This window comes from Trachypithecus francoisi, unplaced genomic scaffold (genome assembly GCF_009764315.1).
Source record: "Trachypithecus francoisi isolate TF-2019V2 unplaced genomic scaffold, Tfra_2.0 Lachesis_group5, whole genome shotgun sequence".
Taxonomy (NCBI): domain Eukaryota; kingdom Metazoa; phylum Chordata; class Mammalia; order Primates; family Cercopithecidae; genus Trachypithecus; species Trachypithecus francoisi.
In genome coordinates, this window is record NW_022681470.1 from 110947130 (window position 1) to 110962455 (window position 15326).

General features: G+C 42.8%; 1 protein-coding gene and 1 long non-coding RNA gene across 5 annotated transcripts in view; both read right to left on the reverse strand.

Annotated features, from left to right (window-relative positions):
• Positions 1 to 428: 428 nt before the first annotated feature.
• On the reverse strand, positions 429 to 3861 carry LOC117075252. The gene is made up of 2 exons (XR_004433892.1): positions 2611 to 3861; positions 429 to 2294 (listed from the first exon to the last, which is right to left on the reverse strand). It is a non-coding gene; the product is annotated as an uncharacterized LOC117075252 (long non-coding RNA).
• A 1792-nt stretch (positions 3862 to 5653) lies between these two features.
• CD53 (CD53 molecule) overlaps positions 5654 to 15326 on the reverse strand; it is a 32435-nt gene continuing 22762 nt past the window's right edge. For 2 of the 4 annotated variants that reach the window (XM_033197408.1, XM_033197407.1), the window contains 8 exons: positions 14610 to 14758; positions 14438 to 14517; positions 13375 to 13563; positions 11506 to 11580; positions 10847 to 10942; positions 9160 to 9240; positions 7680 to 7763; positions 5654 to 6458 (listed from right to left, as the gene is read on the reverse strand). In XM_033197408.1, coding sequence (XP_033053299.1) covers positions 6387 to 6458; positions 7680 to 7763; positions 9160 to 9240; positions 10847 to 10942; positions 11506 to 11580; positions 13375 to 13563; positions 14438 to 14500 — 660 coding nt within the window. In that variant the 5' untranslated portion in view covers positions 14501 to 14517; positions 14610 to 14758 and the 3' untranslated portion in view covers positions 5654 to 6386. The remainder of the gene's footprint in view (positions 6459 to 7679; positions 7764 to 9159; positions 9241 to 10846; positions 10943 to 11505; positions 11581 to 13374; positions 13564 to 14437; positions 14518 to 14609; positions 14759 to 15326) is intronic. The other 2 variants (XM_033197406.1, XM_033197405.1) reach the window with 1 other exon arrangement.

The window sequence follows — 15326 nt, forward strand, 5'->3', positions numbered from 1 at the left end:
CTATTCCTATCTCTTTCTCTACCTCCTCTTTAAGGCCAATAACTCTTAAATGTGCCCTTCTGAGGTTATTTTCTAGATCCTGCAGACATGCTTCATTGTTTTTTATTTTTTTTAAATCTCCTCTGACTGTATTTTAAAATAGCCTGTCTTCAAGCTCACTAATTCTTTCTTCTTCCTAATCAATTCTGCTATTAAAAGACTGATGCGTTCTTTAATATGTCAATTGCATTTTTCAGCTCCAGAATTTGATTCTTTTTAATTATTTTAATCTCTTCATTAAATTTATCTGATAGAATTCCGAATTCCTTCTCTGTGTTACCCTGAATTTCTTTGTGTTTCCTGAAAACAGCTATTTTGAATTCTGTCTGAAAGGTTGCATATCTCTGTTTCCCTGGATTGGTCCCTGGTGTCTTCTTTAGTTTTTCTGGTGACGTCATGTTACATCATGTTTTCCTGGATGGTGTTGATTCTAATAGATGTCCTTTAATGTCTGAGCATAGAAGAGTTAGGTATTTATTGTTGTCTTCACCGTCTGGGCTTATTTGTACCTGTCCTTTTTGGGAAGGCTTTTCAGACATTCAAAAGGACTTGAGTGTTGTAATCTAAGCTGTATCTGCTTTAGGGGCACCCCAAGACCAGTAATGCTGTGGTTCTTAGGGACTCATAGAGGTTCTACCTTGATGGTCTTGGATAAAATCTGGGAGAATTCCCTGGATTACCAGGCAGAGAATCTTGTTCTTTTCCCTCACTTTCTCCCAAACTAGGGGATTCTCCCTCTCTCTGTTCTGAGCCACCTAAACCTGGGGGTACAGTGGCACAAGCATGCCTGTGGCCACCACCACTATGACTGTGCTAGGTCATACCTGAAGGCAGCACAGCACTGGGTCTCGCCCAAAGCCTGCTGTAACCACTCCCTGATTACTGCCTATGTTCACTTAATGCCCTGGGGCTCTACGATCAGCAGATGGCAAAGCCAGCCAGGTGCCAAATTCCTCTAGACCCTGGGTGGTTCCAGAGGTGCTCTATGGGAGTCAGGGACTAGGATGGTAAACCTTAGAACTCTAGCTGGTATTCTGTTGTACTGTGGCTGAGCTGGCATTCAAACCACAAGACTCAGTCCTCCCCACTCTTCCCTCCCCTTTCCAAAGGCAGAGGAGCCTCACCCTGTAGCCACCACCATCACAAGCCATAGGGAGTACTGCCAGACTACTGCTGATGTTCCTTTAAGGTCCAAGTACTCATAAGTCAGCTTGTGGTGAATGCTGCCTGGCCTGGGACTCACCCTTCAGGGCAGTGGGCTCCCTTCTGGCCCAGGACAGGTCCAGAGATGCCATTTAAGAGTCGAATCCTGGAATCAGGGACCTCAGGAGCCTACTTGGTGCTCTATTCCCCTGTGCCCATGCTGGTACCTAAGGTGGAAGACAAAGTCCCCTTTACTTTTCCCTCCGCTTTTCTCAAGTAGAAGGAGTTTCAGCCAATAGCCACCACAGCTAGTAATGTGCTGAATCTCACCTGAAGCCAGCAAGTCTCAGAGGGTCACCAAAAGCCTTCAACATAGTAACTTGGTTTCACTGCTGGTTATTCAGAGCCTGAGGGCTTTTCGCTTAGCACGTAAAGAATGTTGCTAGGATTGGGTTCTTCCTTTCAAGGCAGTGGGTTCCCTTCTGGCCCAGAGGTTGTCTAGAAATGTCATCCAAGAGCTAGGGCCTGAAACAGGGGCCTTGCAACTCTGACTGGTGTCCTATCTGCTGTGACTGACCTGGTATCCAAGATGCAAAACAAGTCCTTTTCTCTCTTCCCTCCCCTCTCCTTAGGCAGAAGGAAGGTGTCTCTTTTGGAGCTGTGAGCTGTGCAGCCTGGGGTTAGGGGAGGGGTGATGCCAGCACTCCCTTAGCCACCCCAGCTGGTGTCTTAGTAGGTCACATGCCCCTCCCAGTCCACTGTCTCTGGGCCTGGTTCAATGCTAGGACTTACCTAAGATTTGCCATCCTATGGCCTAGACTGCCTTTCAAGTTTCCTTAGAAACACACAGCACTGTAGCCGTTAGTGATGAGGCTTGTAGGAACTCAAGTTTCGACAATTGGGATTGGCAATTTCCCTCTGGTTAGGGCTGATTTAAATGCTCCCTCCATGGGTAGGCGCCAGCAGAGTTTGGTCCAGTTTCCTTTCTGCTCTAACGGGATGGCACTGAGTTCAGTGCCTCACAATTGCTGTGTTCTCCCTCCCCCAGCACCCAGAGACACTCCCCGCATCATGCTGCTGCTGCTGCCGAGGGTCGCATTAGAGATTCAAAACTGTTTTTTTTTTTTTTTTTTTTTGAGACGGAGTCTCGCTCTGTCGCCCGGCTGGAGTGCAGTGGCCGGATCTCAGCTCACTGCAAGCTCCGCCTCCCGGGTTTACGCCATTCTCTCGCCTCAGCCTCCCGAGTAGCTGGGACTACAGGCGCCCGCCATCTCGCCCGGCTAATTTTTTGTATTTTTTTTTTTAGTAGAGACGGGGTTTCACCGTGTTAGCCAGGATGGTCTCGATCTCCTGACCTCGTGATCCGCCCGTCTCGGCCTCCCAAAGTGCTGGGATTACAGGCTTGAGCCACCGCGCCCGGCCCAAAACTGTTTTACTCACCTCGCCAGCATGACTTTCAGTGATACAAACTTAACAGCAGGTCCTATGAGGACTCACCTGATTTTTGGTTTTTGTAAAGGTGTTTTTTTGTGTTAGATAGTTGTTAAATTGGTGTCCTTGAGGGGGGAGGGGAAACTGGTATTCTATTCCACCATCTCGCTATACTTTCTAGCTTTTGTTTCTACTCAAGGAATGCATTGTTATAACTTTTATAAAATCAGTGGTCATTTATATTTTCCACGTATTTACCTCTTCTCTTCTCTTTGATCCTTCTTGTGTTTCAGACCTTCCATCTGAGATCCCTTTTTTTAATGCCTGAAATAATTTATTCTTTAGAATTCTTTCTTCTTTCTCCCTTTCAGTCTGTACTTCTTTTTTTTTAGTGATTGATTTGGTTTGATTTCATCGCTGTAAGCAAGTGGGAGCATGCTACTACAGGATGTTTCTTGCCCTTGTTCACAAAGCCTTATTATGAGAGGTTTACATATACCCCTTTAAAATGTAAATCTAAGCATGCTTCTTTTAAGATGCACTATGTGCTGTATTCTCTTGGTGAGTAAAACAAAATGAGAATGGCAAGAGGAAGGCTAGAGAGCTAAGAGTGGGCCATCCCATGTAGAGCTTGACAGCTATAATAAATTTTAAAAAATCTAGACTTTATCCTAAGAACAACAGAGTCATTGAAGAGTTTCAAGCATAAAAGTGTCATTACTACATTTATGTTTTAGAAATATAGCATATACTGCTATATGCAGAATAGTGTAGATAAGCGCCAGTGGTGAATACTAGAAGAGCAGATAGTAGACTGTTGAAGGAATACAGGCAGTTAATGAAATAGGGAGAATGAATTAATTTAATGATACTTGGTGGGTGACTCCTTAGAGCTTCATGACTGACAGTGACTTGTTTTTGGGAGTAAAGGACAGGCTAGAGTTGAGGATAAAGCCTAGCCTTCTAGCTAGGAAAACTAGGTGGGTGATGTTATCACTCACTAATATGGGGAACAAAGAAGAGAAGCAGATTTGGAAGATAGAATGATAAGTTTCATTTTGTGCATGTTTAATGTGAGATACTTTTGAAACTTGTGACAATCAAGAGAATGTCTCACCATGGACCGTGGCTCACGCCTATAATCCCAGCACTTTGGGAGTCTGAGGCAGGTGGATCATCTGAGGTCAGGAGCTCAAGACCAGCCTTGCCAACATGGTGAAACCCCATCTCTAGTAAAAATACAAAAATTAGCCAGGCGTGGTAGTGTGCACCTGTAATCCCAGCTACTCGGGAGGCTGAGGCTGGAGAATTGCTTGAACTAGGGAGGCGGAGGTTACAGTGAGCCAAGATCAGGCCTCTGCACTCCAGCCTGGTGATAGAGTGAGGCTCCATCTTAAAAAAAAAAAAAAAGGCTGGGTGCAAGGTGGCTCACTCCTGTAATCCTAGCACTTTGGGAAGCCAAGGCGGGCAGATCACAAGGTCAGGAGTTCGAGACCAGCCTGACCAACATGCTGAAACCCTGTCTCTACTAAAAATACAAAAATTAGCCAGGCATGGTGGCGTGTGCTTGTAATCTCAGCTACTCAGGAGGCCAAGGCAGGAGAATCATTTGAACCCAGGAGGTGGAGGTTGCAGTGAGCCAAGATCGTGCCACTGCACTCCAGCCTGGGCAACAAGAGCAAAACTCTGTCTCAGAAAAAAAAACAAAAACAAAAACAAAAAACAGCGAGAGAGAGAATGTCTCCTCTGCTACTTCTTTGTCTCAGGAAAATGCAAAAGTTGTAGGCTTTTCTATAGACTACCACTGAAATGACTAATTTTTTTAAAGGGAGAGGGGAGATGATACATAAAACTTCAAGAACAGAAACCAGTTTTTCTCTATCCCTTTCTCTGACTTCTTTACATTTGGCTGCCTATTAGATGTGGTCTTATTTTTTGCCTTACAAAGTGTGGTTATATGTAGATAATTAAATTTAGCTTATAGATAATTCAATTTAGCTTCTTTTTTTGACCAAACAAATATGGTGGGGTTGGCAACCTCTTAGATGACCTCCAATGATCTCTATCCACTACAGATTTACACCTTTTTTTTTTTGTATTTGAATGTGAGCTGAACATTTCAAGTTACTTTTTTTTAATGTTTCTTTTGTTTTTTTTTTTTTAGTCATACTTTATGTTCTAGGGTACGTGTGCACAATGTGCAGGTTTGTTACATATGTATACATGTGCCATATTCTCACTTTTTAAAAACAGTATATGGCAGAACTGATATGGTGGCACATCTGAGGTTATAAAAAAAAACTGTGATGTGGCTCACGCCTGTAATCCCAGCACTTTGGGAGGCTGAAGCGGGTGGATCACCAGAGGTCAGGAGTTCAAGACCAGCCTGGCCAACATGGTGAAACCCCATCTCTGCTAAAAATACAAAAAAAAAATTAGTCAGGCACGGTGGCACACACCTATGGTACCAGCTACTCAGGAGGCTGAAACAGGAGAATCGCTTGAACTTGGGAGGCGGAGGTTGCAGTGAGCCAAGATTGCACCACTGCACTCCAGCCTGTGACAAAGCCAGATGCCGTCTCAAAACAACAACAACAACAACAAACTGTGGCTTCTGTTTTGGGTGCCAAATCTCATGCTCTTTCTTGGATGTCTTTAAATGGGGAGAAGCCAGCTTCCATGTCATAAGGAAGCCCTGTGGAAAGGCACAAGTGGCAAAGATCTGAGGCTTGCCAACAGCCAGGTGAGAGAGCTTGAGAGTAGATCCTCTTTCAGTTGAGCCTTAAGGTGACTGCAGCCCAGGCTGACATGTTGACTACAGTTACGTGAGAGACTGTGAACCAGAATCACCCAGCCAAGCTGCTCCTAGATTCCTGACCCACAAAAACCACGAGATAATAAATGTTTGTTGTCCTCAGCCACTAAATTTTGGAGTAATTTTTTATGCAGCAGTAGATAATTAATATACACCTGGCTTGGTGCATTAATCAGGGTAATCAGGCTGGGTCATGAAAAGAGTGTATGATATATAGGAATATTATGATTGAGATAATAAACTGTTTTATTTATTGAAGAGTAAAATAGTATATTAACAAAATCTTATCTGATAGAAAGATAATACCAGAAGTCTTCTTACTGTGATTATCAGCTAAGTTACTGGTTGAAGTTAGGATATAAATCACTGGATAGTTTTTGTCTGGAAAGACTTAGAACACATCAATAAGGTCCTCTAATAAAGAAATTGAAATGAGATCTTGCTCTTTGGAGAAAGAGAACTGTGTAATTCCTGTAGCCAGGGCTCTTAGTCAAAGAGAAACAGAGGGTTGTGACAATGGTCCAGTGAGCCTGGCCCCAGAATTCCCTTCAACTTGTCTCTTGCTTGACGCTGGGGAGAAGACTGGGCATGATTTAGAGGCTGGAGACTAATTCAACAATAGGAAGATGCAAAAATTCATATCCTGGATTCACCTTTTGATGTTGGGCCATTAGATCCAGTTTCTCTTTGCCTCTCATGTCCAAAAAATACTCAGATATTAGTTTCATTACTTTGAGAGACATGGCTGCTGCCATCAGTGGGGGAAAGATTGTCTTACTGCCTGAGGTGGGATGTGCCTGGTCAACACCCGCTTCTCTGGTTGTATAAGACAGGGACCTAAAAAGGGAAAGGCTGGGAGGAGGATCATCCAGCAGGTGATCATTTAGGACTTCATGCTATAAATGGTTTTGCATTTCCAGAGATGAAACAAGTCTCTTCAGCACAGGACAACTGCAGATCATAGCCCTATGCTCTGACTGGTTTTATCAATCTGGCAGTTCAGGGTCAGTGCAAAGGACATCCCCAACACCTGTGAAAAGAGTTGGGAAAATGTGAAGTCTTCATAAGAAAAGCCATTTCTTTCACAATTCCTGGGATTGGCCTCTGAGAGAAAGAATGTATCCATTACACTGAAGCCACCCTTCCCACCATTACTTTCAAGTCTCTCTCAGGAGCTCTTTCCTTTAGTTAAAGAATAGCAGTGGGGAGAGAAACGGGGTCAATGATGACAAGATAATAGGCTGTAAAGTACTGGAGCATGTTTTATCTTCTGAGGAAGTCACAGAAGCCCTGCTACTAGGATGGTCATATTCTGCTCACTGAACACTGTGCAATGACTTATCTCTATCCATGCTCTGTGCCTCCTTTGTTTCCAAGCAGAGAAAAGTCATTTTCTCTGAGCTTCCTGGTTGAGTTTTAACTAATCTATGATATACCCAACACTTGGGTGGAAAAATGTTAGAAATATCACATTATTTTTGACCTTTTTTATTAAAAAGGACAAGAAACTACCCTCAATTCACCCATCACTTGTCAAACTAAGCACAGAAACAAAGAGGAAATTGACTACAATTTTCATCATCAGCCCCTTAACATGCAAGATCAGGTTTTCAAATGAAATACTTTATCAATTCATCTTTTTCAGATCAGCTGAGGAAGGATCAAAGTGGGAGTCTGCTTGCTGGCTTTCTGTTTGACTGCGAATCATGTGAATCACCCATATCTCTGAGGAATAAATTGACCAGAGAGATGTTCTTTTTTTTTTTAGGAGATGGAATCTCTTTCTGTCCCCCAGGCTGGAGTGCAGTGGCGCGATCTCGGCTCACTGCAAGCTCCGCCTCCGGGGTTCACGTCATTCTCCTGCCTCAGCCTCCAGAGTAGCTGGGACTACAGGCGCCCGCTACCACAACCGGCTAATTTTTTGTATTCTTAGTAGAGATGGGGTTTCACAGTGTTAGCCAGGATGGTCTCGATCTCCTGACCTCGTGATCTGCCCGCCTCGGCCTCCCAAAGTGCTGAGATTACAGGCCTGAGCCACCACACCCTGCCAAGAGATGTTCTTACAGCACATTTTCTATATACTTTAAAGTAAATTGTTAATTACATTATTTGCTACTTGACTGGGGGAATTCAGATACTAGTAAAAATAGCTAACATTTATGTGTAAATACTGTGTACCTGGTACTATTCTGAAACCTTACCTGACTTAACTCATGTAATCCTCATAGTAACCCTGTGATTAAGCGCTTACCTCGATCACACATACACAGATGGTGATGATTCCGATATACAGGAAATTGGAATGAAACCACAGCCTTGCTTTCGCGTAGCAACCCTAGAAAACATTTCAGTTACAAATGATACCACTCTAAATATTTCAGTTACAAATTCCACCATATCAAGAGGATTATTTGGAAGATACAGTGCTTTGCATTTTGCTTTATGTAATACAAAGAGACTTAGGTATTATATTTTTATTTTCTTTGCTTGAATGAAGAAACAGGCATAAGGTGGGAAATATTAAACTAGAGACTTTTCTGGTGTTGTTATCATTACAGTGGTACCTAATGTAGAAGTCCTAGATCCTTACCTGCTGAGTTAAATTAGCTTCTAAGAGGCAGGTCAGCAACTGACATCCTACTGTCTTTGAACACTCAGTGCTGATCAGAGATTAACATACGGCATACAATACTAAAATTGGTTTGCATTTCATTTTCTGCTTCAACATTCAGTAAATCCATCGTAGCCCTACCAAGCACCAGGGCAGCTGCTGGTCAGTGGGTGTCCTAGTCTTTCTCCACAAACCTGAAAAATCCTGGAGATTTCCAAACCCCTTCAGGAGCAGATAACAGGAGGAGACAAGACCTCAGGGATTTGGTCTAGTTGGAAGATAGTTGTGGCTTCTTCTCAGAGCCTATTCTGGAGATCCAAATTAATTGGACAGGTTGTTTCAATAGTTCCACTAACTCTGTCTCCCTCAACTCCTTACTCCTTCACTTATGATTCATTTCCCTAAGGGGCTGGATTCTGCCATCTCCAAGGAAGAAGAGCAGAGAAAGAGGGAGAGGGGGAAACTTTTCTATCTCAACCCTATTCATTCCACTTTTTTTTTTTTTTTTTTTTTGAGACGGAGTCTGGCTCTGTCGCCCAGGCTGGACTGCAGTGGCCGGATCTCAGCTCACTGCAAGCTCCGCCTCCCGGGTTTACGCCATTCTCCTGCCTCAGCCTCCCGAGTAGCTGGGACTACAGGCGCCCGCCACCTCGCCCGGCTAGTTTTTTGTATTTTTTAGTAGAGACGGGGTTTCACCGTGTTAGCCAGGATGGTCTCGATCTCCTGACCTTGTGATCCGCCCGTCTCGGCCTCCCAAAGTGCTGGGATTACAGGCTTGAGCCACCGCGCCCGGCCTCATTTCACTTTTAACCATAAGGAGACCTACTTCTTGCTTAAGAAATATCTAGACACAACCCTCTGCTACTTTCACACAAACTGTTCCCCTCTAATGTAATAGTCTAGTGTAGCAAGATCAATCATAATGTCTGTAGTCTAAATGATTTTGTTCCTATGTTTTTCTGACTTTTCTAATTACCCAAGGTTGTTGCCTTGGCCTCTCTTTTATTCAAGGTCCCCTGTTTCTCGATAAAAGGTCTAGATCCTCTATGACTGCAGTTTCCAAGGTAATTAAACATTTAAACAAAGAGGTCAATAACAGAAACATTGCTAACAAAATTACCTCCACATTTGGATCTGAGGGGCAAGATGCTGGTGGGCCACTGGTCCAATCACTCGTGCCATTTATACCACAACACCGGAGCTAAAAGCCAAACCCCCAAAATGATGATGGTTAGAAAGTCAACAGTGAAAAAAAGCTGTGGACCTTAGAGGAAAAGGTGGGCCCTTCAGAACTGACTCTATAGCAGAAGTCCAGAATTGGTCTGATTACTATGGGCTTCTTGAAACAAAGTGCTTTCTAATCTGTTATACCATTTCATTCACATAAGATCCCTGTGGAGTAGAGACCCCTTTGCTTAATCTAGTCACATTTTACAGATCAAGAATAAGGCACCCAGGGACTGCATAATGGAGGGATTAGGCTGACCACCCCGGACTCACCAGCCAGTCTTAAGATCACAGAAAGTAGGACCATCAAACATGATGTACCTGCTTACATGATGCAATAGGAAGTGACAGCTATGGCAATCTTATCACAAAACAAAAACCACATCAAACTTTTAAGTTCATGGGGCTTATGGGAGACAGAGACTCCCTGATACCAAAATACTCGAGGAAGCAACTAGCCGGATCTAGAGAGTGGAGAAGTCTATAGGACAAACAGCCTAATTTCTTTCCACAAAGAGCAAGAACAAAGAGGGGTACTATTATAGATTAAAAGATAAATAGAGAGACCTATCATTCAAATATAAACACATAGGCCTTGTTAAGATCTTGATTTGAACAAGTCAATTAAAATTTTTTGAGAAAATTAGGGAAATTTAATTATATACTTTATTAGTGGTATTAAGAAATTATAAAATGTTAGGTGTATCAAAAAGAAGTTCTTTTATATTTAGTGGGTGAAATAATATATTGTCTAGTATTTAACATATTCTAGCAAAAAAGTGTGGGGAATTAGAGGAGATGACACCAGAAAATGTTAACTATTGGAGTTGGGAGATTCATTTTTCTGTTTTTCTCTTTACTTTCATATATTTCTAAAAATTATATAATTAAAAGTTTTCTAAACTGAATTGAAAAAATAAAGAATTGGAGATCTAAATCAGTTAGGTGACTTCCCCAAGGCTACCCAATTCTGGTCTCTGGGCTCTAATTCCTGTGCCATTTCTTCTACTCCACACTAAGCCGGCGTGTAGTCATAGTGGTGCTGTTTTGAGACACAAATCGTTTATACTGGTGCAAGGCTCCATCTTTATCTCCCAACACATCATGTCAGGAATGCAGAGCTTGTATATGCCGTACATATACATATACATGTTTGTGGGTGGAAACAGCGCATGAGGAATGGGGTGTTGGTGGGCTAGGTAACAAGCCTGATTTGGGCAACTCAGGAATTCAATGGCAATTTCTTGTGTTATACAATGCTGTTTTCAGTAAAATTTTGGAAAATACGTAAACTAATCCAGTTTGCTGTGTTTGGGTCTTCTTCACATCCTAGTAGAACTTAGATAATAAACCTATTCATGTTAGAAAAGGATGAAAGAGAGAATGTAGAGAACTTTGTACTAATCAGACTAATTACTGGGCTTCCATGTTTGTGATAGCCAAGGCATTATTCTGGGATTCAGCAATGTGGACCTTAGATTCTGAAACTTCCAGAAAAAGGAACTAGCCCCCAGGGTTTTACACTTGAACATGAAGTCTGGGCTGAACATGAATCTGAAGAGGATTCCACTTGTACTCACAAATGACTGGATGGAGTCCCACGCTGCCTTGGTGCTATTGTCTGAGTGGTAACGGTGGATGCTGTCGGTCAGACCCTTAGCCACATACTCATTCAGCTGGGCAGGCACATTCCAGCAGAGGAGACATGGTAAAAAGCAGGTGAGTTCAAGGAATGAGGAATTTCCAGTATAGGTTAGTGGTTCCACTTGCTCTTCCCTTCCAAATGGTCTCCTCAGAACTAAGGGTGAGGGGAGGGTGTTTATCTATGGGCATACATGCTGAGCATGAGATGACATTGAAGGAAGAAGTATTTAGTAGGCTTGCTTCCTTCTAGAGCTCTGGCTTTACAAGGGAGGAAAAGGGGGCAATTAAAGCAAGGACTATCCTTAGGCACTGAGGCAGACATTCTCTCCTGCCAAACACACAGAGGAAAGCAAGTAGGGGAAGAGACACTTGTTGTACTGTTCTTTCCAGGCACCACTCAAGATACCACTCAGATACAATCTCTTTCATACAAATTTTTTCTCCCCCCAATTACAATTACTCTCTCTTTCCTCTATCCTTCCACTTCATTTCTATCTCTATTATAGGACTTATTTTGTAATTTTGTACCAACTTCTCCACTGCATACTCCCCACTTTCAGTATTAAGACAATGAGTTGTGCTCTTTATAACTTACCTTCTGTTCATATACAAAGAGCAGGATGGCCAGGGTCACCTCAGCAAGGAGGATAATCAGCAGCAGGATGAAGAACTGGGACAAAGCAGATACATTCTCAGAGCACTGATCCCCATTCTCGTCCCACTCCCACTCAGCTCTGGGAGCATCCAGGGGTGTTTGCACATGTGCAGGATGTTCCTGTTCTGCCTCCTCAGGCCGTTGTAAGCCTTCTTTTATTTTGCGAAAATATGTGTTTTTTTCTACAATTAGACTTTAGACGGCAGATCAACTGTCTTCTTTGTTCTCTCCTACCTGCTGTGCCTATCAGAGCACTATATGCATAATACATACACAACACCATCTGTTGAATAAGTTAAGCAATTTTGACATCTACCTATTGAAGCAGTTAAGCAAAAGGTCGGTAAACTAGATCATTTGGGGCCTGGTCCTTTCTACAAGATCAGGGATACCTCTGGGTGGAGGACTGCTGGTAGTGGCTGAGAGGAGCCCTATACAATGGTGAAAAGAAGGGTCCTAGCCATGGTTCTAACTCATATTTGTTTCCAGCTTCCGATGCTTATTCCCTTTATGCTAATAACACACAACAGAAAACATTTTCACTTATTCCTTCTCCTTTACCTTTTTTACCCCAACATTAATTTTGACTGCTTAAAACATTTACCTTACCCCATGTCTGCTATCGTCCATCCTTTGCCATTAGTCTGAGAACTATCTGAGAAGGGGGACTTTTTTTTTATTTCTTCTCTTGGCTGCAGTTTAAGAGTTGACCCATACCGACTGGGCGCGGTGGCTCACGCCTATAATCTCAGCACTTTGGGAGGCTGAGGCAGGTGGATCACCTGAGGTCAGGAGTTAGAGACCAGCCTGACCAACATGGAGAAACCCTGTCTCTACTAAAAATACAAAATTAGCCGGGCATGGTGGCGCATACCTGTAATCCCAGCTACTCGGGAGGCTGAGGCAGGAGAATGGCTTGAACCCGGGAGGTGGAGACTGTGGTGAGCTGACATCGTGCCATTGCACTCCAGCCTGGGCAACAAGAGCGAAACACCATCTCCAAAAATAAAAATAAAAAAAGAAAGAAAAAGAAAACATCACGAAAAAGTTGAACCATAATGGAAAAAAAGATTAACCAGATGACTTAAGGAAGAACCAAGGTGATTAGAAACCCACATCTATTGGTAGAGTGGCACTGTTACACCAAGCTCTGTTCTGGGAACACTAGAGAAATGCAGAGCTCAGTGCTCTACAGGCACTGTGCTTACAGGCAAAACCTAAGCCCTAAGCCTTAACGTACTCCTCAGGATAGTACCTGATAGGCAATATGCAAAAGGCTCTAGCATCTCTCACATTAGACCTCAATGGCTGCAGCCAGCGCCCTCAACTAAGTTGGATCTCTACGGAGTATCTTGTACATATATGAGTTAAGGAAGCATCCTCTGGCATTTGGGAAGGAAAGAATCTAGAAATTATTTTTCCATTAGTTAGCGACTCTGAGTCAGATCCTGAAAGTACATAATAATAGCTAGCATGAGGAGGATTTTGGAAGATAGATGACACCTGGTTTCATCCAGACATAAAGAAAAAATAAAATGCTATGAAGGGGAATTATAATAATGACAAAGGTCATTATTAGCAGTGTAAAATGGCTACCAAGGGGGATAGCAATGCCCTCTCTCACCTGTCCATTGGACCTTAGTCATACATAATATACTATTGGTCTGGGCAGACTTGGCTGATCTGAGGTACCAATCTCATTGTCCTAAGATCTTTCTGTGCCTATAAGTGACCTACCAAAAAACATCTTGCCTGGGACTTAGGCACCATCTCCCTGACTTCGGGCACCACATCTCTGTAAGGACTCACCGACATAAGCAGGCACTTGTTTTCCTTGATAGAGCCCATGCAGCCCAGGAAGGCAACTACCATGATAATGGAGCCCACGATGACAAACACATTGCCCAGCGTGAGGGAGGGGAGGTTATGGAAGAGCACTCCGAAGTTGTTGTGGATCAGCAGGTAGATCCCAAAGCCCAAAATGCAGCAGCCGCAGATCTGAAAGGAAGAATCCCACAACATCCTGAAGCAAAATGTGGTTCTTGGGTATCTCCTCATATTCTCACTTCCTTGAGATCAGGATCATTTTATTTTTAACTGGCTCAATCAGAGTCTCATGAACAATTTTTTGACCAAACTTTTCCATGCTTACATTGGAGAGGCAATCCCACCTTTCTCATGTGGAGACCTACTCACAACTCTTCCTACCCATTTCCAAATACCAAGGAAAGAGCACTTCTGTGAGCCGCACAATATCTTCACTATATATAGGTCTAACTTCCTGTTCCTTATCTTTTTAGTCGCTCACACATGGCTTTCCCTGTGGAAACCATGACCATGTAGAGAAGATGTCCTGCTTGAGGAAGCTCATCTTGCTAGGCAGAAAACTAGAGAATCCAAACTTATAATAATATTCTCATATACACAAGTACCAACCCATCCTATATCTGAAATTCAATTGCTGAATTTTGTACAGTGAAACCTCCCCGGAAGGGGTGACTTTCCTTTCAATCACTTATTGTTTCAAGGAATCTAGAAAAAAAGACAAGAAAAACAGAGGCACTCAATACCCAGAGCACACAGTCTCAGGTTTCTCAGCTATATATGTTAGCTATAAGTAGTAGTAAACTAAAGCCCTCAGAGAGAAACAGCACCTCCATTAATAACTGCACTAGTACCTTTCAATTTTGCAGATTTATTCTGTGGCAGGAAGAGGGGAAAAATTATTATTCCTTTGTTTCTAGGATGGTTGTGCTGGACATGACCCAAACATGCATGCATTTTACCCCACACCAGCCTCTTCAGTAGAGGAGAGAGGAGAGCTTAGCTGGGGAAAGGTGAGCTTAACCATGCTCAGAAGAGACACACTTACCCAAAAGAGCAAGTTGAAGAAAAACAGGACATACTTCAGCAATTTCAAGCTACTCATGCCCATGCTGTGATATTCTTGCCCTAAGGAATAAGGAAGAAGAAATTAAGTTACCTGGCTCTGTAAGGTAGCCAGAGATCAGAGTGTACAAATGTTCAGGGATTTCTAGCATTACCTTGGGTTTGAGCTGTGGCTCTCCTCTGGAAAGTTTCCCCAAACTCTCCACTCTCCTAGTTTCTGAACTGAAATACCAACTGGCTCATCTTAGACATTCAGTTTTTGTCCAATTCAGCAAGCCAACAATGCTTAACATTGAATTAAGCACTGTAGAAGAAAATACAGCCATTCTTAGAAGAGGATGGGTCACAGTGACAAAGACCAGGCCAGTGCTTCAGCTCTATCTGCAGCATTAGCAACTAGTGTCTGGGCACTTACTTAAGCCCTTGAAGTCAGGGATGGACTGGTCAATCAGCCATCAAGAAAGCCAACAGCTTGATGGGCCAGTTTCTTAAATACTCTGATTCATGTACATACTACATTTGATCAGTAAACTTCTCTACATGAAAGTGGGGAGAACATAGCCACGCCTCATTTATTCTTTTATTGCAGAAACATTTATAATGTTTTATGTTCTAGATGTTGTGGAAAACACAACTGTGACTAAGCAGTAGCTATCCTCTAGAAGATAACAGTCTTACAGCAGAGATAAAACAAGCCAACAAATATGCAATGGGGAAGTAAAAAAAGATAGCAATGTAAGTTTTTGTTTTTTTCAACTAGAATATCATTTTCTTAGTGAGGACATCAGTTTCCAATGTCTGGTCCTCAATTCTAGAAATCCAGATACAGAATTTTGACCTTTCCTTTCCTTTCCTTTCCTTTCTTTTCCTTT